At 47.0% G+C, this 24787-nt stretch overlaps 2 protein-coding genes and 1 long non-coding RNA gene across 3 annotated transcripts in view; 2 read left to right on the top strand and 1 right to left on the bottom strand.

Moving 5' to 3' along the window:
• Nucleotides 1–582: 582 nt before the first annotated feature.
• LOC128151498 (uncharacterized) lies at nt 583–11807 on the bottom strand. The gene is made up of 4 exons (XR_008238390.1): nt 11705–11807; nt 6764–6891; nt 5991–6095; nt 583–881 (listed from the first exon to the last, which is right to left on the bottom strand). It is a non-coding gene; the product is annotated as an uncharacterized LOC128151498 (long non-coding RNA).
• Nucleotides 10858–13134, top strand: LOC128151497 (uncharacterized). Its single transcript, XM_052809011.1, has 2 exons — nt 10858–11644; nt 12700–13134. The coding sequence occupies exons 1-2, from the start codon at nt 11225–11227 to the stop codon at nt 12925–12927; spliced, it is 648 nt and encodes a 215-aa protein (XP_052664971.1). The 5' UTR covers nt 10858–11224; the 3' UTR covers nt 12928–13134.
• A 6858-nt stretch (nt 13135–19992) lies between these two features.
• The window catches only part of ALDH1A3 (aldehyde dehydrogenase 1 family member A3), a 37347-nt gene continuing 32552 nt past the window's right edge, over nt 19993–24787 (top strand). The window contains exons 1-2 of the mRNA XM_052808175.1: nt 19993–20143; nt 23773–23877. Of these exons, the coding sequence (XP_052664135.1) occupies nt 20045–20143; nt 23773–23877 (204 nt within the window). The 5' untranslated portion in view covers nt 19993–20044. The remainder of the gene's footprint in view (nt 20144–23772; nt 23878–24787) is intronic.

Here is a 24787-nt window from a genome sequence, read left to right as displayed (position 1 = left end):
TCTGCGTCTTTCAGGAATGAGGACAGAGCTGGGATTTGCAGCTCTTAGTCTAATTTACACCAGTATTAATCCAGAGTAAAGCAGTAGTTTGCAGTGGATTTACTCCAGATTTAAGCTTTGTTAGATCGCAATTTGCTCTTTTTTTTTTTTTTTTTTAATAATAGAAGTTTAATGAAGAAAAGAAGTTCCCCAGCACCCTTCTCCCGAGATCTCTTCTTTGCGTTTGGAACATATTGCCATATTACCGAGGGTCAGATAATAACCTGCATTAATAGAGCATCCTTGAGGACCCCCGGATTATTTCCATCAGGAGTTGCTTCACCCATCCCTGATATCCAGCCCACTCAAGATGAAAATCGGCTGCTTTTTAAGGAGTGGAAAGAGGTTTGTAACTGCTTGGGTTGGGAGCAGAGCAGGGACCCCCCCAGAGCACAGCAGTACTGAGCAAACTGGGAGCTCACACCCACAAATGCCTCCCAAACCCCACCTCATGCTCTGTGGGATTCTATTAGGGCAGGGAAGGTTTGGACCCATGGAGAGACAAAAGAAAAAACAGTGGAATAACAGCTGAGGGATGGAAGAGAGTGACTCTGTGCTTATTTTTAGGCAAAACGTAATTACTCTCTGGATTTAGCTGAGTCAGTGGAGCTACAGATCCCAACCTTGCAACCCTTGCAGGGGTCAGGGTTCTTCTGCACTGCAAGCAGCAGGTCAGATGCATCGGCTGGGAGGTTCCCTCTTACTTCCATCAGTGTAAGCAGAAGAGTCCAGCCCAGCAGCCTCATCCTCTGAAGCACCCACGCAGGTAAATGCTGTCATGTTAGCAGGCTTGCCTCTTGCAGAAAGTGCTGTAGACTCCAGGAGTCAGAATGTCTTTTTTCCTTTTGTCCCCAAAATGCCAAAACAGAAACATGAATAAACAGCATAAGAAATACCTCGTTTCTGCTATTTAGCTGAGAAAGGCGCTGCAGCAATCCAAAGTATTGTATTTGGGATGCATCTGCAGTGGAGTTTCTTCCTGCCCCAAACCTGTCAAGTTCCAATATTCATTTTAATGATCTCATTTTATAAATAATGGCAAGAAAAACAATACATTCAATAGAAATGAGATTAGAAATGGGAGGGGAATGAATTACAAATGCAAGAGTCTGTAGTTATTCCAAGGAAGATAAATCTCATTTTAAGTGGCCTCCAGTGAAACAGTGTCTTGCTAAGAATAAAACAAAATAAATCCGCTTTTGTTGATAAATAAAAGTGTAAGGCAGTGGCAGGGAGTGTTTTCTAACACTAGTTGGTTGTCATAGTATCTTGGGCCTAACGATACCTGGGTTTTATTCTTGGCCTCACCACTGTCTCTCTGCAGTAAATCATTTAACACCCTGTGCTGAAGTTGCAGCACAATCTGGAAAATCAAACTCCAGTGACCAAATGTACGAATGACATCAGTGTGTAACTCTCGGTGAAGTTGTCACTGCCAGGCTTCTACCTCAATAGGATCGTGAAGTCTGGAGTGCATAATGAATTGCAAGGTGCAAATTAGTGTCATTTCAGCAACCCACACACAATTTGCTTCAGACTATTGTGGGAAAGGCTATCGCTGGGAAAGATATTTTAATTTGGGGCTGGAACTCGTGTGGCAGTGCACCTGTATGTCTCCCAATGTAGACACAATGCCAATGATGGCTTGAAAAGTCTTTTTTTTTTTTTTCTTATGTGCATTTGGTCAGATTTTCTGTCTGCATGAGTAGCAGGCAGCAGCAGAAGTGTTTGCTCTGCAGAACTCTCTCTGAGTCTCTTCTCCATCTGGTCCTCGAGCTGCAGCGAGGAAGGGACAATATCAGGGATTGATAAGAGGGACTGAACTGCAGACACCCACCAGCTCAGCAGCATGGTAACAGCACCGTGTTTGCTCTCACCTAATCAAAAACAGATTGGCCTTTTCCATTCTGCACCCTAGATGACTAGGAGGGAAGCACTGGCATGAGCCGTAATGGGATGGAGTGAGGTATCCCTAGAAAGAATGTACACCCAAGAGTTGGCACGCGCTGAGCCAGGGTACATAGAGCTGCACGAAACAACGCCGCAATCAGCAGCCACATGGGCTGGAGCTGGAGAGTGGCCGACCCTCCTAGCTGGGGAGCTAACGATTCCCTTCAGGATTGCATCATTAGATTCAAACTGAGTCATTATGAGGCGATTTGGGAAAACAAGTCAGAATTCATTACTGAGGAAACACGTTGGAGCTGTCACACGAGCCTCCTGTCGGGTCGGTGCTCAGAGGATCAGCCAGTGCCTTGCTCCCGGGGCCACGAGCGGCTCTTCCCTCAGTGGCAGGAGCTCAGATCCATGCCCAACGTGAGCTGGCAGGATTCTCCTCTGATACCACCCACAGCTGCTTTCTGCCTGCCTCCCACCATCTGCCTTCCCCAAGACACCTGTTACAAGAATAAACAAACCCTAGGGCAGGCAGAGACACTGAAGTCACAAAATTTGCACCTGTGAAATCCTGGGGCAAAGCCTCAACCTCTGTCAGCAGTTATGGCATCCTATGCTCTGGTGGTCTAGCTGCTCACAGCCCCTTTGCTCTGGTTAGACGGTTAGACGTTCACCTGCTCTGCTCACTATCTGTTGCTGCTGGTGCTTCTGCCAGGCAGGCACAACTTTGCACGGCTCTTGGCAGGGTGAGTCTCTTCTGCCGTCAGGAAAAGCATTTTCAGCAGACATAGTAGAGGGGCTGGAAAGGAGTTACCTGCAAACTGCCAGCCGTTTTGTAGCGGGTTCAGCATTTCTCTTGGAAGCCCAACGGCTGGTATTATCGGCATTTGGGCTACACCTCGTTCTGCGAAGCCACAGGAGGACTTCTACCCCAAGGTCACAAAGCATTGGCTTCAAAATGCTCAGTGAAGACAGCAATATCCTTGAGGAGGGCAGAGAACATGGTGCGAAGGATGGCTGAAGGTTTGAGAGAACAGCAAGAGAAAAGGAGCTTGGGGAACAATCCAAGGCTTGATTGTATGTTGGCATGAAGATTAACACTGACATGCCTATCTGATCATCAGTAAGCAGAGATCAATTATTCAGGAAGTTTAAACACCTACCAGGAGCGCATATTAACATCAGCTTGATGACTAAGCAAACAAGGCCATGGATACAGACTAGGGTGGATGGATACAGGCCTGTTACTTGCTTCTGCAGAAAGGTTTTATCCCAAAATAACTGCTGTGAGAGACCGAGTTGTGGCCACAGAAGATGAGCTGGTGTCTTTGTTAATAAGTTTATAAAGATGTGAGGCCTGGGTGTTTACTGAAAAAGAAGGTACTGATGTCTTTGCAAATAAAATAAGCAAATGTTTGCCTAGTGAGGGAGAAAAATTAATTCAGAAATGCATTGCATAATGGGGAAACTCCTCAAGAATCAAATATGGTGAGGACAGTGAAACCCCAGTGAGGCGAGCCAGCCAGTGGGTAATGAAGACAATACAGGACAGACCCGCTGAGCATCTCCTGTGAGTCATTTTCTAGGGAGCTCCACGCCATGGCTGCTTGAAGAGATGATGAATGGCTAATCCCAGGTAAAACCTCTGCCATCTCAGTGTGACTCACCAGGAATGAGATTTAAAGGAACAGAGCAAGGTATGTGGTGAAGAAGAGGATTTCAAACACAGGGCTTGGGGTATTGCAGCCCTCTCATTCCTCCTGCCCCACACAGTACTTACCGTAAGACTGGTAACAGAAAAAAAGGCTTTGCATGTCCTCACAGCTGCATCTGCCTGTGATGCCAAAGCCATGCAGCACAGGTGACAAACTCATCAGAGTCTGGGGCCCTGGGGTGTCAGTCCACCTCTGCCCAGTGGCTCCAGGCTCAGGACTGGCCATACTGGCTCAGCCCTTTGAAGCTAGTGCCACAAAATCAGGTCGTCTTTGTGAATTAGAGGTTGCACCTCCAAGGGTGGGGTTTTTTTCGCAAACTCTTGGCAAAAAGAAGCAACTCCCAGTAGGGTCAATTGTTTGTGTGGGGAGGAAACTCAGTAAAAAAATGTGGTGAATTCATGTATAAAAAGTTTCCTTTGCTTCCTCAGCAAACAATGTCTTACTACAAATAACTGCATACCCCCAGCCTTGTTCTGTCCTGGGAGATGCTTAAACTGTCAATAATCATAAGGCTGCTGTCACAGCGCTGCTCAATGGGGTTGACAGATTATATCTCTAAAGTCCCTTTATTGGACCTTGTTCCCAGAAAAGCTTGCAAATTGCTCTGATCTTACCAGACAAAGGCGTTGCTCACTCTTGGAGTCCTTGGATATCCTACACAATAAGGTAGGAATTGGTGAGAATTACCTGAGATAAAATATCCCTTACAACATCAAAGTTCCTGATCTCTTAGCTCTCAGCCGCAGGTATGTGAAAGTCCTGACAGGCTGAAGATAGAAGGAAGAGATAAAGCAAAAGAGAAGGCAAAATTCTCTGAATGAAACATTATATCATTGGATTTGGCACAAAGATTTCAGCGCAACGGATCTATATGGCTAGCTGGGGTGTGAGCAAGGCACGGGGCTTTTGCCTTTTGAAACGAATAAGCAGCAGCTGATACCAGGCGGCCGAGGACAGATCCTGATCTTCATCACACCAATGGATAAAGGAAACAGGAGTAACAGAGACCAGGATATGGCTAAATTGTGATCATACAACCCCCCCATCTTCCCCATCTCTGTACTCACAGCTGTTCGTTGTTTTTTCCCAGTGAAAAACATGGCTGAAGTGGGTCAGCTACCAAGGGGGAAATGCTGGTGTAACACAAGACACCGTCTTTTTGCCATCCTTGCTCTGTACATTTAATAATAAGGCTCCCTGGGGAGGGTTGACCTCCCTGGGTTGTTCACAGTACCTACGGCAGGAGAGCTAGGGTTGGACTTTCACCTAATGCAGCCCAACTTGGATTAGTAATATGATTGCAAAAACCCAGGTTTTTGGCAGTAAAGCCACAGGTAAGTCTGAAACAGATTTTCACTGAAACAGAGTCAAAGAGATTGAGCTGAAATGAGATCTGGCTTGTTCGTTTAAAATCCTGCCCTTTCCCACTGCAAAGACTGGACAGACCTTCCCTCTGCCCACTACTCCCGCACACCTAATCCTCCTCCCAGGACTAAGTTTTAGCACAGATCAAATACCTTTAGGTTCTTAGAAAGGACTGGATTTTGGCAAACGCGCAAAATACTTTTCTCAAATGACATAAATATTGCATGTTATTTGCTGCCTTGCCAAAATGCACACACACACATGCACTCCTAACTAAGCAACATTCTTTAAAAGTTAAGATCATTGCTTAGAAAGAAATATATAGCATTTTATAAATCCAAATTGATCACGCACTGTGTGTGTTGAAAATATGTACAAAAATGGGACCCCAAAACTCCATTAAACCACTTCTGAGACAATACATCACTGCACCTTTATATTGCACAGAGGGGTTTAACAACCCTTCTCCAGGAAAATATTTTACTAGGTAACAAAAAAAAAAGTTATTGAAAACACATATATTTGATACTTTTGGCAATTCATTTTACTACTTGCATTTCCAATTCATTGGTATAGTTCATGAAAAAAAATATTTTTGCAGTTGGGTCATGTTATTATTTCTCTAATTTTTTTTCTACTTGAAAGTCACGATATGATTTCTTTTTGTGAAACAATCAAAAAAAAGACAAAAGCTGCTTGTCTTCTTTGGTGATCCTGTAGATGTCTTAGGGAAACAGAGTCTGCTGTAAGTATAGAATACACACAAACGTGCCTATGGGAAATTATGGAATCTTTGTGCATTTCTGTATAACCAGCATTATATCTGAACCAGCTAGAAAAGAGCCATGGGAAGAACTAGTATATTGAATCTTCTAAGGAACAAAAAGAAGGTACTATTTACTAGGCAATATTAAAATCTTCAAAAAATTTTAGATAATTTTGCATCAGTTCACCTGAACTGCCCCTGGCACTTACCTGTTTGTGACTTGGATAAATCGCTTCATCTCACCTTCTAGCACTGCTCTTCTCTTGTCTGGTGTGAACGCACCTCTCCAGGTGAAAGCCTGGCTTGAATTTGGCCTGCCCGCAAATGATCCCAGAAAAGGACAGAGAGGAGGAGATAAGCCCTTCCTAAATCAGACTAACAGCACATCCACACTACAAACCTAACTTAGGCTCAGATTCAAGTCTGCTACATCCTTCTCTTATCTAGAGAATGACTTTTCACCCAAAGCTTCTTGTGCTTTAAGCCCAATTTAGCTGGCCATCATGGAAATGTGGACGTGTGCTGGGCTTTTTCTTTTCCGTGGGCAGATAACACACCCATTTTGAAACAAACCTAAACCGTAGGCATGACCCTTCAGTGCCTGCCTGCAATGCATTCTCCCATCTCCCTCCCCACCTGCCTCTTTCCTTCACATATCTCCAAGAAGACTTTGCCAGAGAGGTTCCATTTACTGATGTGCAAAGAACCGAGTAACATATGCCCTTGGAAGCACTGGTGACATGCAGGCCTGGTGATAGCAGCAGCATAGAGCCACTCTGCGGGCTGTGGCTCCCCAGGGTGGTCTCTCATTCCTGAACCCCAATGCTGGTCATCGATGAAGACCAACACTGAACATCCACACAAGGATTTCTGCTTATTTAGCCAAACTTGTCCTGGACCATGTGTGTGCTTACTTCTGAAGAGCTTATTTCTTACAACACTACAGGTAAGTCTAACCTTTGCTTTGAGAGAGATAAAGTACCCACGGGCATGATGTGTCCTTGTTTGTCTGGAGAACAGTGATTTTCCATTTTAATTGCTTCCTGTATGACACATTTCGTTAGGTCCTAGCTTCCTGCCAGTTGATCTTCTCACTGCATTTGTTTCCTGCTGTGCGTGTAATTATGACCATGAAAGTCCATCAGCAAAAGTGCAATCAATTTGAAAGATTAATGAATCTCACGCTTTCCCTCTCTCCTCCCCCCTCAAATTAGAAAACTCACTCTGTAGTTTCCAGCACACATCTATCATTACACACTCCTGGGTCTCAGGTAAATTAGCAACCTGATTCTTTTCCCTGCTGTCACTTAGAAGAAAAGGGCTTCTTATTTGCCATCCAAGGAAAAGTACAGTAAACCTAGAACTAGATAAAAGGGAAGTAATCAAATATATTTAACTGTACTCAGCCAAATCCCATTATTTGTATAGATGTTAGCTGGTGCGTTTGAAGAATTAGGATAGCCTCATCTCCAATAGGAAATAGTACTGCTTGATTGAAAAGCACAATTTCTGAGCTGGTGTTCTTCTACTTACTTAAAATTAGAAGTTCAACTTTATATATACATATATATATGTGTGAATTGCCATGGTGAGCTTGGCAGGTATTAAAAAAAAAATAATGTTACATGTCCTTGCTCTTCCACGAAGCATGGGCATTTGGGATGAACACAGCATCCTTCTGTTTTTTCTTTCATAGATGGGAAATGCCTCCTCGGTGTGGGAAGTTTCCTTGGGTTGCCCTTCTCACTTCCACCTGAAGGAGGTGGGGAAAATAATTTTAAATAAGTCACCTCCTACATATCAGAGGGCACCACCTCCCCCCTCCTGTGGAGAAGAACAGCTTATGGGGTACAGGGAAAACATAAGGGAGACGGAGCAGCCACGGTAAAGGAACATGCTGGGACTATCTCATGGAGATAATAACCATGGTGAGGGTTGTAGGGGAACACAGAAAGCCTTCAGCTGGTGCTAGGACCACAGGTTTTGAAAATACAAGGACAACATATCGGCAGTGCTTGCACAAGGGGTGCTCCTTCCCTTGGCAGCTGTCTGTCTGGGAAGGAAGAATGCGCCACCTCTAGACAGCTGCAATCGATGGGTGCATCCACAAGTACCTTCCTCTTTAGAAATCCCTCCAGTGCCAAAACACACAGAGTACATGGATCAAGACCAAGCTAATTGGGAAACACAGCAAAACTACCTCCTTACCCTCACCCACAGGACCAAGTTATCTTTCATGTTTCCCTGTGCAAACAGTGCAGGTTTTGCTGTGAAACCATTTGATTAAGACGTTCCAACACAAGCATTGAAATTCAGGTCCACAGACTGAGGAAAGGTCTCCCCTGGACTGTGCTCGTGCCAGCACACAGCTTTTCTCAGCTCAGTTTTGTGCTCAGAAGACGCTGGTTCGTGTGCTGACCAGCCAGGTAAGCTGCAGGAAGCCCTGTATCTTCAGGATGATGAACTAGCTCATCCTGACGTAAGTGGGCATGACAAGATGAGACACATTCTGGTCCCAGACTCCAGTTTTACTCTGCTCAGATGAAACATTACAACTCAATGTTGTTTCAGTACTTTGGGGAGAAGAAGGAGGGAGACGAGTCCCCACAATGGTTTTTTACATGCCTGAGTCAAATTACCCTCCCTTCTGTGGGGCTTCTTCTGAAATAACAGATCTTACTGTAACCAAATATTGCCATCCAGGAAAGCCATTTTGCAACCAGCAAGGAGGCTTCTTCCTTCTCAGCAGCCACTGAAAAGGCCCTTTGTTCTCGAGCTGAACACCTGGAGAGTGTTATCAGCAGTGGCCTCTCCTGGACGGCACACTGAGCAGCTGTGACAAGACCCAGTGGCATTGGCATCGGCAGCAGCACCTGGGAGCTGCGGGCACCCAAAAACCATCCCATCTGGGCTATTGCATGGGCAACTTTGGGTTGTCCCCCTCTTTTGTGGGGACCACAGAAACTAGCCCGGCCTGTGTTTTCTTTCTTTTCCCATCCTGAAATGAACAGTCTCATTCCAAATGGTCTTTAGACAACCTTGAGGAGGCGACACCTCTGTAGAGAACGGAGAAGAAGCCTTGGGCATTACCGTGCCTTTCTGGAGAAACTGGTAATGTGAGCAGTGAAGGGCTGACACAGAGCACTAGCATCGTGGGCACATGGTTTGGAACTACACCTCGAAGAGTACAAGGTGGAACTGTTGACTGGCATGAGGGGTAGGGCATCCACCAGAGAGGGAATCGCCTGATGTGACCCAGGACAAGACTGCATGCCAGGCTGGCCCCAGGCACGGCTTTCTGCTCTGTCCGTACAGTCAGCACCGTTTCTGTTTGTGTCCGTGAAAAGACATTCAGACCCATGCCTGCTCAGAAACTCAAGGAAACCCAGCTCATTCAACCCAGCAGGTAATTCCCCAAGGGCTGAGGGTCCTTTTCCATATACCTGATGGTAGAACTGCACTGTATAAACCATCACTGCCAGGCACATCAGCTTCAAAACCCAAAAGGTTTTCATTCTTTTGCTGCATTTTACCTGATTAAAGGAAAAAATCTGCAGAGGGGGAGGAAAGCCAAAGAGTCAGAGAGCAGGGGCTGTCGGGCATAGATCTGCTGTGAGGTAACCTGGAGAGTTGCCCACACCAACTGAGTCTGTGCTGGGTCAGTGAGGATTTTACCAGTGGCCTCAGTGGAAATTGTATCTGCAACCTATGAGTTACTTAGCAGGTCCAGGCTTACAGGCCTTTCTGTGCATATTTATTTTCCACTAAAGTCACAGGTCGGACAGCCCACATCACAGAAAAAAAAAAAAAAGAAAAAAAAGAGAAAATACATCCTTCTTCCTCTCCTGATAATCCAGATAAAATACTGACTCCTACAAGGGAGTCATACGTCAGGGGATTTCAGCAATGCCTCATCACAGGATCCATAGCTCTGCGAAGTATTCATTCTGGAGTAGTTCTGCCAAATACTGAGAGCAAATTTCATAACATGAGAAGGGGCAGACCGCAGCTGAAGCTTCATTATCTGCAGTGGCCGTTCAGCGTTAACGTCAGGAGTTCTTTCATACCTGATGGCATCGTTTCCATTTTCTTTGGACTGTAGCAGTGAGAGGACAAACATTTCAAAAGATTTAAATGAGACCTTTGAGCGCCAGCACTGAGAGCCTGTGAGGTTCAGATAAACTAACAAAATAGCATCCTGCAAAAGCTTTACCTGGGACAACTCACAATTTCTGTGTTCATGTTCGGGCAGTTTGTAGCGTACGGGCCACTTTAAACCTTGGTCTCTGTCCAGACACCAGTACCAGCTCTCCCATGACTTTATGTTTGCATCTCTTTCTAATATGCCTCCCTTTCTTCCTCGTGAAGGGAAAATTTCCAGGTTTGTTCCTTTTAACTTTGTTCGTGGTAGCGCTCTTGACAGAAGGACTTAGTGTCTATTTAGTGTCTTTGCAAGGAAAAGGGAGAAACTTCTCGGTTACATAAAAGTTTGTATCAAAATTCAAGAATCTGGATTAATTATAGGAGACTTGCCTTGTATCATTCAATTTGTTTGAATAGCTTTAAAGATTAAGCAGATCCAAGGCCTAACAGAACCAGGGCCAGTAAGACAATAGCTGAGATTTTCCTTTGAAACAAAATATACAGGTGGTTTCTGTGAGTTTCTGTGTCTATCTGCCTGGCTTTTTTATTTTTATGTCGTATCCAATATCACAGAACCTGGCAGTAGAAATCATATAGCAATTTGTGAAAGCTTGTTGCTGTTCTAGATATCATATAGTCTGTTCCACACCAGCAAAGACAAAACCAATGCCTTTACTCCTCCAGTTTTCATTCAAAGGATAATGATCTCTGGTAACAAAATATTTGGCAGTAGCATTATTTAAAATGCACAGGGGAAATGTTTGTCCCTAATTCAAGGGACTGTGGTCACACAGTCTCTATTCACTTGGTATTTACCAACAAATGCCAAAGTCTAATCTGCAAAAAGCCCAGGAACAGAGTTAAGTTTATCACGCTCCATCCTTAACCCATCCCATTGTAAGGGAGAAAAAAAGTAATTACTGAATTTCTTTGTGGCCAGAGAAGTTACAAACTCTGTGTTATACCCAGCAGGCTGTAATGGCTCCTTCGGTAAATATCTAATTAAGCGGTTGGGGTGGGTTTTTTTCTTTCACCGCATACTTTGGTGTTTTAAAATCCCTTTGCATTAAACGACTTCTTGAGTTTTCCAAATTTCTCACGCACACACAGAAGAGGGAAGTAAGAAAAAAAGCAGAGGGGAGATTTCGGTCGTGGGAACAGGAGTCAGAGACGGGGATTTGTAACGGCTAAAGGCAAATCCTCCCCGAAATCTCCATCTAAAACACCGCAAACCGCAGCTGCGACCTGCCTGCGACCGTTGGCTATCTAGAGAGGGAGAAATAAAACCAGCCCGAGGGGGATGTCCGCGTTTGGGGACCGGGGGGTGGGAGTGGGGGGGATCGCTTCCCGAAAACCAAAAGCAGTTAACCCCCCCCCGAAGGACACGGCCTGGCGGCGGCCCGTTGGGAAAAGCGACGGCTTTGCTTTTCATTGCGCAAATCCGGAATTCGGGAAGTTTTACCGACCTCGGCTCTGCATCCCCCGGCCCGCGGGTCCCCGCGACCCCCCGTTTTCCCCCCCGGAGCACCGAAACGCGCTGAGAGATGTCAGCCGACCGCACCATCGGGGCTGGCCCTGCTCGGTGACGCCGCGACGGTGCCCGGTGCCCTCGAGGTGGGGAGAAACTGCCCCGGGGACGTGGGAGAGGAGCCGAGCGTCCACCCCACTCCGCTGCTTTCCTTTAGGAGAGATGCTCGGCTTCAGCGAGGACCGCGGGGAGGTGAGAAAACTGCGGAGCTCCGGCCCAGAAAGCGCGGAGCCGGTACCCGGGGAAAGCTACCTGCTTGGGGGAAGAGCCTCGCTGCGAGCCGTGGGGACGCTCCCAGCCGCTGCCCACCTCGGTCCCAGAGCCCATCGCCTCCTCGCAGCCTCGCTGCTCCTCCGGGCACCCCGGGGAACACACCCCCCCCCCCGCGCCGCCACCACCACCACCACCACCACCCTCCCGGCCGAGCTTAAACCCGGCGAGATGAATCGGGTTTTTTAATCGAGCCACGTCGAGGTGCCGGGGTTGGGCTGGAAGGGGCTGAGCCGGGGCGATGGAAGGGTACCGAGCCTCCCCTCTAGCCCCCGCGACCCCGGCCCCGGATAGGCCGGGGTCAGCCCCCGCATGCCGGCTCAGCCCCGGCCGCCGAGCGCACCTGCCCCGGCCCCGGCCCCGGCCCCGGCCCCGGCCCCGGGGATGCGGGTCTCTGCCCGCGGGGACAGAGCCGGGCCCGGACGGCTCCTCCCCTGCGCCCTCGGTCTCTCCTGCCCCTTCTCCCTCGTTAGGAAAGTGTTAGAAAGTTGCTGAAGTGCGAAATGAGCCTGCGAAATCTCGTTGTCCTCATTAAACTCTGACAAGGAGGGTGACAAGAAGCAGCGGAGGGGAAACAATGCGGGCAGTGTTGGGGAGAGCCCCGCGCCGGGGGCAGCTTTTGTGCCCGCCAACAAAAGCTCTTGTTTGCATGTGTTAAAGTCCATTAAACCGCGGCAGCCCCAGGTGCAAACGCCATCCCGGAGAGGCCGCGTAACTTTCCGCGCCCGCTGAGCGCGACAGCACCGCGGCTCTGCCCTCAAACCGCCGGTATTGTCGGGGCGCCGGGGCTGCAAACGGGCAGCGGACGGGGGCACGGCCCTGGCGGGGTGTCCACGCCGAGGCCCTCTTAATGAGGGCCCGGGGCTGGCTCTTCATTAACAGGCGTGCCATGCAAGCATGCAAACCTGGGTGGGTTTTGCTCTCTTTCTTTTTTGTGTGTGTGTGCCCCCAGATTCGTCTGTCCTCCGCCTCGCCAGGGCTCTGCTGCGGGACGACGGGACACAATGTTGCCTATTGTGCTGCTCACCCCCTCACCGGAGGGGACACGGACGGGACCCTGCAGGCCAGGGTTGTGGATGCGGACCTGGTGCGAAAGAGCTTGGCGGGCATGTGCCGTGATTTGGTTTGTTCCACCGTGGCTCGTCAAGGTATGTTGGGACGTTGTGGAATCATCAAATCTGTATAGAAAGTACCCCCGAGGTTAGGAGGAGAGGAGTTTTCCAACTCCTGGTTCAAACAGCAGAATTCAACGCAAAAGGTGTAAAAGAGAGGGACTGCACGAAGACTAACCACAAAAAAAGCCTTGCACAGGTCAAAGCCTATAAAAACCACCTCACCGCAGTGTGAGCGTTTCGTATGACTGGCACGGTGCTTTGTCCAAGAAAAAGTATTTGCAGGTTCTGTTGCAACAAGTCCACATCACTTTATCCCCAGTGGGTCTGCCTGGGATCTGCCCCACGGCTATTTTAAAATGTGCTGTTAATAACAATTCATTACAGTTGATAGAACCGGGAGACTTGCCTTTTATTTTGCAATTAGACATAAAGGCTCCGATCTGGCAAATGCTTTGCACTGTAAGCATGTGAGTCGCTCTGCTGAAGTCATCTGGGACTGCTCATGTGCTTAACATTAAGCCCGTGCGAGTTTGCAGGATCAAGGCCTGAGATGGTATCTTCTTTAAGGATATTTGTTTACCTGCTCTGTTCTGCATTTTCTAGATTTGTGACTGTGCCCTGCAAAACCATTTCTCTGGGAAGACCTGAAGTGGCTAGAGTCAGCTGGGCACAGCTCACAAGTAGCATTACGGAGCCAAATGATTCTTTCCGTAAACAAAAATTGTTTGCAGGAACCTGATTTGGGAAGACATTATGGCACTGGGTACGTTGCACTGCAAACTGTTCAGCTGTGCAAGCCTGTGTGTACTGAGGCGTTAATGCAGAATTGTTGGGCATTGGGCCCAGAACAGATGTGACGACGAGTGAGAGCAAAGAGACAGGGAGGAAGGAGCAGAAGAAGAAAGCACATTTTAGGCTTCTCAGTTCCTGACTAGGCAACCAACGCTTCCAAAACCTGGGCACCAGCCCCAAATGCCTCTTACCAAGAAAAAGTAGGAAGCAACATGATCTGTGGAGAAAACAAACATATTTGTTTTTTCATTTGCCAATCCTGCAAACAATAGCTGTTTGTAGGCAAATAATCCTCAGGTCTGCATCGCTAGATCAATGCAGGGAGTGGTTCCCATCGACTCTGCGGTGCCAGACACACTGAATGGTTTGTAATGAAACAGGTCCTTGAACTTCTTCACAGCACAGACGCTATCTTAGTAGGTTATCATGCACTTGCTTCTGTTCCTGCTCCCACTCTCCTTGTCTTCCAGTGCTAGACCTGGCAGGAAGAAGTGAAGGCAAGGGGAAATAGAAGTTGTTTTAATATAAAAGGCTTCAAAATGTTCAGCTGTTTGTTATTTCCTTGCCACTAACTTTTCCAATTTACTTTTGGAGCCAAGCAAACTAAAGGGAAGGCCAGTCCTGGTGCACACTCACAGTTTAATACCCATGATATGCAGGAAGAAAATTAATTTGATTGAGGATTTTGCTTCATGAAGTAATTACAGTGCAAAATATAAGAAGACTGTGTTTTGTCTTGAGCCACCAAAGTCCTGGTTTGCATCATGAGGTCATATTTAGGATTACAAATGCTTACACAAATAGCATGTCATAATATCTCGCACTGCTTCTCTTCGCCTTTACTGACAAATTTTGGATGGTGGAGAGGAATGGGAAAAGAAACGCTTCTTCAGCCCCAGATATGTCAAAATGGAACCTTTAACCTACAGGGCACGAGAAGGGCGATAGAACTACTGGGAGAGTGGTGAGTTCATGGGGTAAGGCTGCGTCAGACTCCAAGATGCATCCAATGCATACAACTCTTCTCCACTAATATTCAGCACAGCCCAAGTAAGGTTGGATTAACTTAAAAACCCCCACGTAATACATACAATATCCAAAAGATCTTCATGACAGTCTGATATTTTGGTTTTTTTTTAAAAAAGGCATCTGTCTGGATTCCAATCCTTTTGAAATTGCATGTGAATACTTTGATAAACTGAGTAGAACCTGTCCTGGTATAAAATGGCAGACTTTTAAATTAATTTTGTGTCATTTGCAATGTCCTTCACAGCTGAAGGCAGCAGTTCACTTATCACCATTTCTCTTACTTGTTTTATATGGCAGCTGATCGGGTTTGTCTTCAATGAACTCAGCAAAAATCTCTGTAAAAGCCAAACTTTTAAGCAGCAGTAATTACCATCAGGTAGCTACATAATTGTTTAGACAGGTAAATAAGCAAATAGGTGCCTTTGTTACTAAACAGCTTCTTCTAATGAGTATCTAAGGGACTGTTTCTCCATCTTTGTATTCTTTGTGTCTGGAATAAAGAAGCCAGCCTGGTAGGGACTAGGTTGAGGGAGCTCACTAAACCCCATTTGTTTCTGGGGTCTGGAATGGATCTTGGGATTTTGCAGCCAGAGGATATTTGGAAAAACAAACCAAAACCAAACTCACTGGCAAAGCACAGTCTCACTCCCTTCAAATGGCCAGCCCATATCAGTTAAACAGTCCACTACTGCTACCAGGAGGCCTGTAAAATGCCAATCATATCGTAGTTCAAAACAATCCATCCTGATGCTAACCCATATTGTGGTGAACTTGATCAAGAGTGATGAAATTTATGATTTTTAAGTTTGCTTAGAAAAATGAACTCAAACCCTAGAAAACTACCCACAGAAAACAAAGTTACAGGAATAGTAAGTTTACAAAATCTGGTACAGAAAAATAAGAAAATTCCCAGATTAAAGTCACTGGGCAGCAATGCCCAGCTTGCTGCGCATTCTGCCTTATCTGGGCATTTAGGGGGAGATCTTCAGATCTGGCTTGTTCTGCAATTACTGCCGTAGCTGAGCTCAGTGGGAGCTGAGCTCCGAATGCCTGTCATCTAAAGTACTCAGCCTGTAGGTGACTCACATCGGGAATCCAAAATTATGAAGACCCTTTTTTTAATTCATTGCTGCCTGCCTTCTTTCTTCACTGATAATACAGGGTCAGCATCCTCTCAAAATTATTGGAAAAGGAAATGCTGTGTGTGAAACACTCAGACGCTGCTGTCATGAGCACCATGGAAAAACCATACGGAAATGAATAATTTTGTGCCTAAAGCACACTTTGAATAACAGGCTGTAAAAAGCCCCATTGCTGCACATTAAACAAGAGGAGAATAAATCATGAGGGGAGCTGCTCTCTCAGGAGCAGCAACCATTGCCAATGCAGAGTGAGGGGGATGTCTGTAGGAAAAGGGCATGTATAACTCAATTACAGTTCATCAGGATGCACAAACCCAGGCAAATTCTGATCTCTCCTAGCTGTTGAATGCTGGAGTGTGCAGCCTTTTAGAGTATATTGTTTCACACATGTATTTGTGTGTGTATGTGCTTCGGGGTATACGTAAAATAAGCAGAATAAGCTTTGGCTCTGTGCCATGTTAACTACTCTACAGAGCTATGGGACTTCTGGTCTGCTTGAAGCATAGGCTTAGGTCTAGATGCAAAATATCACTGAAATATCAACTGATCAACTTGTACAGCAGCTCTCAATGGCTATGCCACTGCTGGCTGGGCAAACCACCATCCTGTACATGAGTATGTGCCCCACTGCCAAATCTGTCTTCATCCATGGGGCAGGATGCTGAAGTTGCCCAGAAACATCATGGTCTTAGGTGATCTGGAGACGTCTTTACTGATCTGCTGGATACAACCCCCCTGCACTCCTGGTGTGGAGACAGGACATAAGGCACATGCACACAGGAGTAGAGTGTACTTGGAGCAGGAGCTACCACCAGCAGTAGTCCCTTCATTATGGTTAAATGTGGTGGGTAAGTCTGAGAAATTAATTCCTGCAGAGACCCTTGGCATCCATAGCAGATAGGAGACAGCTACACCATAGCATGAACATGTTCTGTGACTGTTCTTGGCACAGAGAGACTGGCACAGACAGACAGGCACAGAAAAGTGTGGTCAGGTCTAATTCATGGTGGCAGATTTAAGAGTGTACATGTCTGACTCAACAGAGGAAAGGCAATCTTTGTGCTGGCTGGCAGAGAAGAGCTGGTGTACTCACAGTCTAGAAACTTTCTGTGAGATACAGCTCTGCAGAGAGGCGCAGTACCAGGGAATTCACAGCTATCGCAGTCAGTGCAGCAGGTTAAGGATACATATTGCAGACATCTCTGCAAACACTGCTGCAACAGTAGAACATAACAGGGTGACTCAATAGTAATGTGACCTTTCATTAACAGACGCTTTTCCTCTTGCGTCTGTTTCTGACACATTTATCAACTGTTACAAACTTAGGTAAACCCCATTTTTTCAATGCTTCTATCTGAATGGTGGCATGGCCCTCCTGGAGCATGGGAATGAATATAAAATGCCTCTCGCTTGTTCTGATCGGGGCTCTGCTGTTGCTTTTAGGGCATCTCCTGCTGAGCTCACCATTCGGCAGTCTGGAGGAGCGAGTGTTTCCACCTTTGTGGATCTGATATAAGCACCAGCGACAAAAGACACACCTCCTGAGGCTGGTGGAGTTGTTCCTGTTTATGGCAGGACTGAGTTTGCCCAACAAGGGACCAGTCAGTGTCTGCAAAACTCTTTGCAGACGGTGGAACGTTTTGTTACTCTTCTTGTGACATTACTAGGGGAAACATTGCATACAGCTATGTATATTGGTTAAAGTTTATTATTTCAGCTCATTCATATGTCACTGACTCACAATTCATTCACTTCATACAGCCTTCTAAAAGGCTTACACATCCCCAAACCCTGCATGTGGTACTTTTGCCTTAGATACATCATCTCACACTTCACCATTAACTCAAAGAGGCAATAATGCCTAAAATAATTTTCCCAGGAATGTCTTGTAAAAAATCTCCCTCATGAGATGTAAGAGACAAGGTCATTCCACACGAGACAACCCACTGTAATGATTCTTTAGACGCTACTTGTCCTGGAACTTCTTATTCACCTTTCTCCTCATCCAGATGTTTTGTCCTCTAATTACAAGAGTACTTTCCACTTCAGCTGAGCGTTTCTGTGGGCAAAATACAGACAGAAATGGATAAATTCTATCGATACTGTGTCACCTCTGTAACAATTTCCTTCTCGCTTCCTGATACTCGAACTACCAAATTATTGCCCATAGTGTTGTGATATGTTCTGGTAAAACCAGAAAAGGCGAACTACTAGAGGCCCAAAAAAGTTCTGTTGCCAGACCATGCCATTGGCCCTAGAATGGAACAGTGACCATGTCTTTTCCAGAGAGAATAGACAGAAATGTCTTCTGTCTCAGACTTCAACTTGCGCACCCTGTCAGTCACCTTGTAGTTTCGTTGATGACATCTAAGGATAGCTTGGATCCAAACTCCTCTTTATTGGGACTAGGAGTATGTTGGGATTTGGTTAAAAGATTCTTCTAGCTTTGATGCTTTTGTAGCTTTTGTGGGAAATAGCAACTGGACAGTTAAAAACAGACAGCTTAGAAATAACGTTTCAGCTGTTGTAATACATCCCTTTATTTTCTCATTTGATTCTGCCATTGCATACAAGGATATTCCCACAGATTATTTATAACTGAAGCACCTTCCCATCTGAAGAGAAAATTTCATCTTGCAACTGCTAGGCAGGATGAGTCCTTCAATATTAACAGTTCATAGAAATCAGTTCAGTCATTTGTCTGGTAAAGATATGTAGATTGTGGGGAAAAAAAAAATATCTTCCTCTGTGTTATTGGCAGCTGTCAGGAACCAAACACCACCAGACAGGCTTTCACCTGGGCAGAGGACCTCCATGAATATCCTGCAAGCTGCAGGAGGTGGTGTTTGATTCATCAGTGGTACTTTCCCTTCTGAATCAGCACTAACTCTTCTACCGCTATGATATCACAGGCTATCTGCCTTTGGAAGCACTGAGTATTTTTAAGCATTCTAACAGCAAAGTGCTGACTATTGCTGGGGATTACAGATTCGGTGAAACATTTTGTAAGATAACTTCAGGCATCTTGCCATTTGTTATATGGAAAATATGTTGTATTATCTTCCATGTGTGTGTGGGTGTAAGGGTGCTCCTAGTGTCCTGGCCCCCAGCCTGCAAAGACTTACACATATTTTATTCAGAATGAAGTTAAGCAATACATAATGAACTTGTTCAGGCACAGAGCCTAGATCTGTCACTTTAGACATGTTCCATATCCTTTAGGACTTCTTGAAAGACAGCATCTTTCTCAATGTTCGGAGTACGCTACTGTGAACACCGTGCTGGAGGTTGACTGTGCGGGACACAAGTATTTTGGTTATCGTTGCAGGAAGTTTCAGCTGAAGGCCCTGCTCCTGCCCCGGTAGGCTGATGTCCTTTGACTGGGATAGTCAAACGGGTGGTCAAACTGGTCCCAGACTCAGGTACGCACACAAGGATGCGGAGGCGTTGCTGTCAGCCGCACATCAGACATTCAATGTAACGCGTCTTCCCTCTCTTCTTGATCAGCCCTGGGAAGCTCTGCAGAGGCACTGAGCGAAGGACGGGGGGGAGCAGGTTGGGGTAAGGAAGTCAGGGCACCGGGAGTGGCAGAGAAAGGCCCTCGTAGCTGGCAGCAGAGGAGGTAACATGACCAGTGAGGGGAGAGCCTTCCAGACGAGCCCCTCCCCGACACCCACACCGTGCCTGCGGAGGAGAGCGGAGGTGTTCCCGTGGAGAGCCGTGCGAGACCGACTTCTGGGTAGGTTGCCGTGGGAAGCAGAGGCAGGAGGCAGCAGAGGGCACGTCCTCCCATGCCACCCTTTGGGAGAAGCCAGGGTGGCTGCCCTGCTCCCCGAACCCCGCGTGGCCGGGGCAGGGCCCCCCTCCTTCGCTGCCCTCACCAGAGGAGAGGACGCGACCGACGGCCACCTCCGAGCAGAGGGCTCCACCGCCCCGCGGGCCCTCCCCGCCCCCCGCCACGGCCCCGCGGGGAGCCCCGAGGCGGCGGGCGCGGCCCGCGGGCGCCCCCCGGCCCGCCGGCGGCGGCGGGGCCTCGGCGGGGCCTCGGCGGGGCGGCGCCGCCCGTTACCTGAGGGCGGCGGCGGCGGCGGCGCGACGGGGCGGGGCGCGGGCGGGGGCGGGGCGCGAGGCGGGGCGGGGCAGTGGCCAATGGGGGCGGGCGGCGGCGCTCGGCGCGCGCCGCTCTTAAGGCGGCGCCGCGGGCTGTCAGCGGCAGAGGGCGGCGCGGGTTCGACGGCGGGGCCATGGCCGCCCTCAACGGCGCGGTGGAGAACGGGCAGCCTGACAGGAGGGTGCCGCCGCTGCCGCGGCCCCTGCGGAGCCTGGAGGTGAAGTACACCAAGGTGAGCCGGCGAGGGGAGGTGGGCAGCGGGCTTCGCCACCGTGGCGTCGCTGGCGCTTGGTGGAGTCAGGCTCGTGGTGAAGTATTATTTTTATATTGTAAAATTTTATGCCTCTATGCCGTTTTTCTTACTTTTTTTTTTTATTCCTCCTGCCGCCCTAGACAGTAGGCTTATGGGGATGTGAGTGTGGTTGAGCGACTGGAGCAAGCAGATGATCATGGCATTTCTAGGGGAGCTGCTGTTGCCCCAGTCCCTAAAGCCCCAGAAACCACCATTTTTTTAGAAAGAAAAAAACCAACCAAAAAACCCCACCAAACCTGTGGTTCTGCCCCAGGTGCCCACGGGCACCTCTCCCTGGCCGTGTGGCAGGCCGATCGGTGGCCAGCCTGCTGTGTGAGGGCTGCGGTGTCATGCTGGCCTGTTCCCTCCCGGTCACCCTGATGGCCATCTTCCCAAGCGCTCCATGCAGCCCTTGCAAACCCACCCAGTAAATGCTTTTAGCATCACATTAGCGCTCAGTGAAATCGGATTTGGATGGGGTGAGCCCAGGCAGAGGCAAGAAGGGGTTTATCTGCGAAGAAGCTGCTTGCCTGGGTTGCATTTGTCCTTCCTTGACCTGGTGTGAAGCTCCCCTGTGGTGGGATGGGGTGCTGCTGGGAGGGGGGAGTTCGGTGCCAGAGGACAGGTTTGGGCCCTGGTAAATGCAGGGAGCGTGGAGGAGGGCCAACGTGCTGCAGGACTGGGCCTTGCAAAAGCGCTCTGTGATGGGATTGGGGCCACCCCGCAGCTCCCGAAGAGGAGTGGTGTTCACGCACATCTTGTTGGTGGTTCGCCGTCCCAACAGAGCTCCTCCATGGCCTCCCTGCAGGATGAGGAGTCAGGCAACAAGCCCACACAAACCCATATCTCTCTGGTCTCCATTGATCTTCCCTTTAAATGACCTTTAAAGGGTTGCTCCTGACCTTTTGGATTTAACTGAAGGCTCCTGAGCTTGATTACTCTGTCTCTGAGGTGAGGCTGGCGTTGGTGTGGAGCTGAGCACTGCTGCAGAAATCCCTGCTCCCTAACAGAGCCGTAGCTCTGCGATAGCCGAGTCACTTTTTGTTCCACAACAGCCTGACCCGCTGTCTTGTGCAGTGGGGAAAATATCCTGGCTGGTTATGCTGCTAGGCAGCCTTGACTGCCATAATTTGAACTATGTGGCTGGACTAAAAGGGCTGGAGGGGCTGAATGAGTATATTAATTACTGTTACATTTCTGTATTAAGTATTTAAAAAAAAGCAGAACCTGAAGCTCGTTCTCTTGCAGTGAGAAGGAGTAAACAGCAATAGCTTATCCAGTGAGGTGTTGATTTGAATTATGCATCTGAAGTACTGAAACAGATTAGCAATTAGTGGTAATCACTGGACTAGATTAATTTTTAACATCTTAAATTTATCTACTTTTTCTTTGTAAGATAAACTTGCATTTAGCAGCAAATTGGATCTGCAGCTGCTGATTGCAGAATGGCGTAATGCTGCACAAACGGCTCTTTCCTGCATCCAAAATGGACACGGCCATTAGAGTTCTTCTTAAATATCCAAATGTTCTGTTTTTTGTTATTTTTATTGTTGTGAACGCTTTTTTAAATACTCCTTAGGGATCTGATCCTGCAGCCATGTATGTTTTAAAACACGCGTTTTTTTATTCACCAGAGTTTTGCCAGAGACTCTGTGCACTAAAGGTATCAAGGTAGTCTCTTAAAAGTGGAAACCAATGTTAATTAAAAGTGTGAATTTGACATTTGATCTGATGCTCCTGGTGCATCTGAGAAAATAATGAGCCACAGTCAGTTTTCATAAAACTGCAAGGGGTTTTCTACAAGCTCTGAGTTTCACCAGATGTTTACAGCTGACGGCACACTTTCCTCTGCTTAGCAGAGATTTTTATTTTCGGTTCTACCAGTTACGGGGCTGCAGGAGACGAAAAATTTTCAACAAAGATCTTACTTATAGAGCAGCTTAATGCTTGTCATGGATGTGTGATGGAAGTGATCTGTCCACAATCCTGTGTCCCAAATCCTGAGTATGAAGCATGAACGGCTGATATGCTGTTCTGTTTGATTTCGAGTCCTGGCACCAAAGACTAGGGCTATGTGGTGTGATTCCCAGAATGATGCCAGCATATATGTTACATTTAAAACAGCCTGATCCTGTCACTCTTGTGTTTTACTGCTTCTTATAGCAACATCGCTTTCCCATCCCAACCCTTTCACATAGAATTAATGTTGAATGCGGAGGAAGAACGGTATCCTTCCCCAATCCTTAGTTTGTGAGGATATACCTGATGCTGTAATTTTACAGTTCCTGTCGTATTGCCCACGTTTATAATATTACTTTCTTTATTAGTGAAACAAAGGAAAACTGAAGTTAAAATGTGTAAATGTTAAAATGCAGCACTGGGATAACAGAGGTAGTTTGGGAGCATTAGTGTCAAGTTAGTTAATATATCTAACGTATCTTTTCTTGTGACTTCACTTGACAACTTTTTTTCCAGGATTTTCTATTTCTCTGCCTGTCTGAAACAGGTGGGTCCAAAAGTGCAGCTTCTATGCTGGTTACATCTCAGATGCTTTTTGCAGAAATAGTCAGGAGAAACTCCTTTCAGGAAAAAAGCTGCCCAAGGAAAGAGAACTATGACCCAAAGCAGTGGGAATTCCGAATGTAAGGGATGCAACATTAATCTCCTGGTGGTGTGTGGTGACTCATAAACAAGATTGTAAATGTGGATGACTTCCAAGTAAAAGTACTAGCTTACAGTCGCTAACAGGCTACTAATAAAGATTACTTCATCTAATCTTACTTAAAGTATATTTATAAAATATAACACTGCCAAGTTAGATCACAGTGTGGGTAAGATGCATGTTGAATCAATTCATTGTATATAGGTATTCATGTTCTGTTTACAGTGAGTAACAACACTCTAATATTTAATGCATTTTCAGTTACGCAACACTGGGACTGTTTGTTCTTGCTCTGGAAATGCAATATTTTGAAACACTTAAATCTTGTCACAGACGACTCCAAGTGATGTGGGAGGCTTGATCTAGCCCATGACAAGGCATGGTGGGGTAGAACTGAGCCAGTACTTACCCTCCTCCGGACAGTGCTGCAGGGGCCAAGTTGTGGAAGTAGCCCAGGGCAGGATACAAACAACCAAGTAATATTGTACGCTGGCGCTTCATTTGTAGCATGTAACAAGGGGCTCCTTTTGCCTGAACCATATGAGTTTCTCTTGGTGTCTGCTTGCTGTTCCCATGGAGATGTATTTCAAAAACTGTCTGTTTCTCATTGCCAAATTATGGTGTTATACTGTGTGGGCCCCATCCTCTGTCTTCCTCTTGCTCAAAACTAACTGGGTGCACGAAGGCTTTTTCATCTGTTCTCTGGCTCAGGTTCTAGTTTGGATAAATGCTGTCTGTATCACAAACAGTCTCCCTGGGAGAGAGACTGAACATGCTTGACTCTGCCATCAATGGAAATTGAAGAGCCTTGGGACCTTTGAGGAGTACTTGCGGTTTTTTGCATTGTGTACATCATTTTTTTTTTTTTTTTCTCCTCCCCATCCCACTCCTCTTGTTCTCTCTTCAGATATTTATTAACAATGAATGGCATGAGTCTACAAGTGGAAAGAAGTTCCCCACCTACAACCCTTCAACGTTGGAGAAAATTTGTGACATTGAGGAAGGAGACAAGGTAAGTGTTGTTGAAAAGGCAGTGCAAAAGACAGTTTCTAAGGGACTTCCTTTTGTAGGGAGGCACAAAGAGGAAAAGCTGGCTTTTAATGACAACATACATCTGGCCAGACTGTGAGCTGAAGGTCTGGGACACTGGTTGTGCTGCTCAAGAATTCCATAGGGTAGGTGGGATCAATCCTGTCCAACTCGGCAGAGTCACTTTCCCTGGTAGGAACTCCCTGCCAAACACTGTCAGAAGAATGAGATTCAGCATCGTTCTTGTGTTATAGACTGGAAGGAAGCAGTCAGTCTGGGGAAATAGCAATGATGGTGTATGCACATCCCTGACAGAAGTTGGGCCTTGTGTTGGGAGTGGTTTATACACAAACGGCATGGCAACCTGGTGGAGACACCGAACTGAAACTTGCCCTATTTTAAACACAATCAACAAATAACCTGAGTGCTTGTGGGAATTTAAGCTCAGTCATGCAAACACTGCCCACTTTCTGCTAGGGATGTGGTGCTGCTTTACCAACTGGTATCACGGGTTCTGGCCTCCTGCACAAATGTGGCAACTCTCAGTTTAAACAAAACCAGTATCTCCCAAGAACTTTAGTAGTCCCTGGCCCTGGTGTGATGTAGATTAGCCTGGGACATAACTGTGTGGGTTTGGTAACAGCCTGAGGTGAGGAACAATCAGATGTGACACTTTTTGTCCAAAACAGCTCATCACGTATGGGCCAACTGGCCTGATCTATGGGAAAGAGCTGGCCCAAGAGCTGGCTTTTTGCAGCATGTCATGGGAAGGTGATTCACGGCTTCTCTGCTGTACCAGGGCTGTGGCTGCTCATTGCTGTGGGCAGTAAGTGATGGGCAGTGTGGACATTTCTGTTTGTACTGTGGTATCTTTTTTTTAGTATCTAAGCCTG

The sequence above is a fragment of the Harpia harpyja genome, chromosome 14 (genome assembly GCF_026419915.1).
Source record: "Harpia harpyja isolate bHarHar1 chromosome 14, bHarHar1 primary haplotype, whole genome shotgun sequence".
Taxonomy (NCBI): Eukaryota; Metazoa; Chordata; class Aves; order Accipitriformes; family Accipitridae; genus Harpia; species Harpia harpyja.
This window is presented reverse-complemented; position numbering and strand designations above follow the sequence as displayed.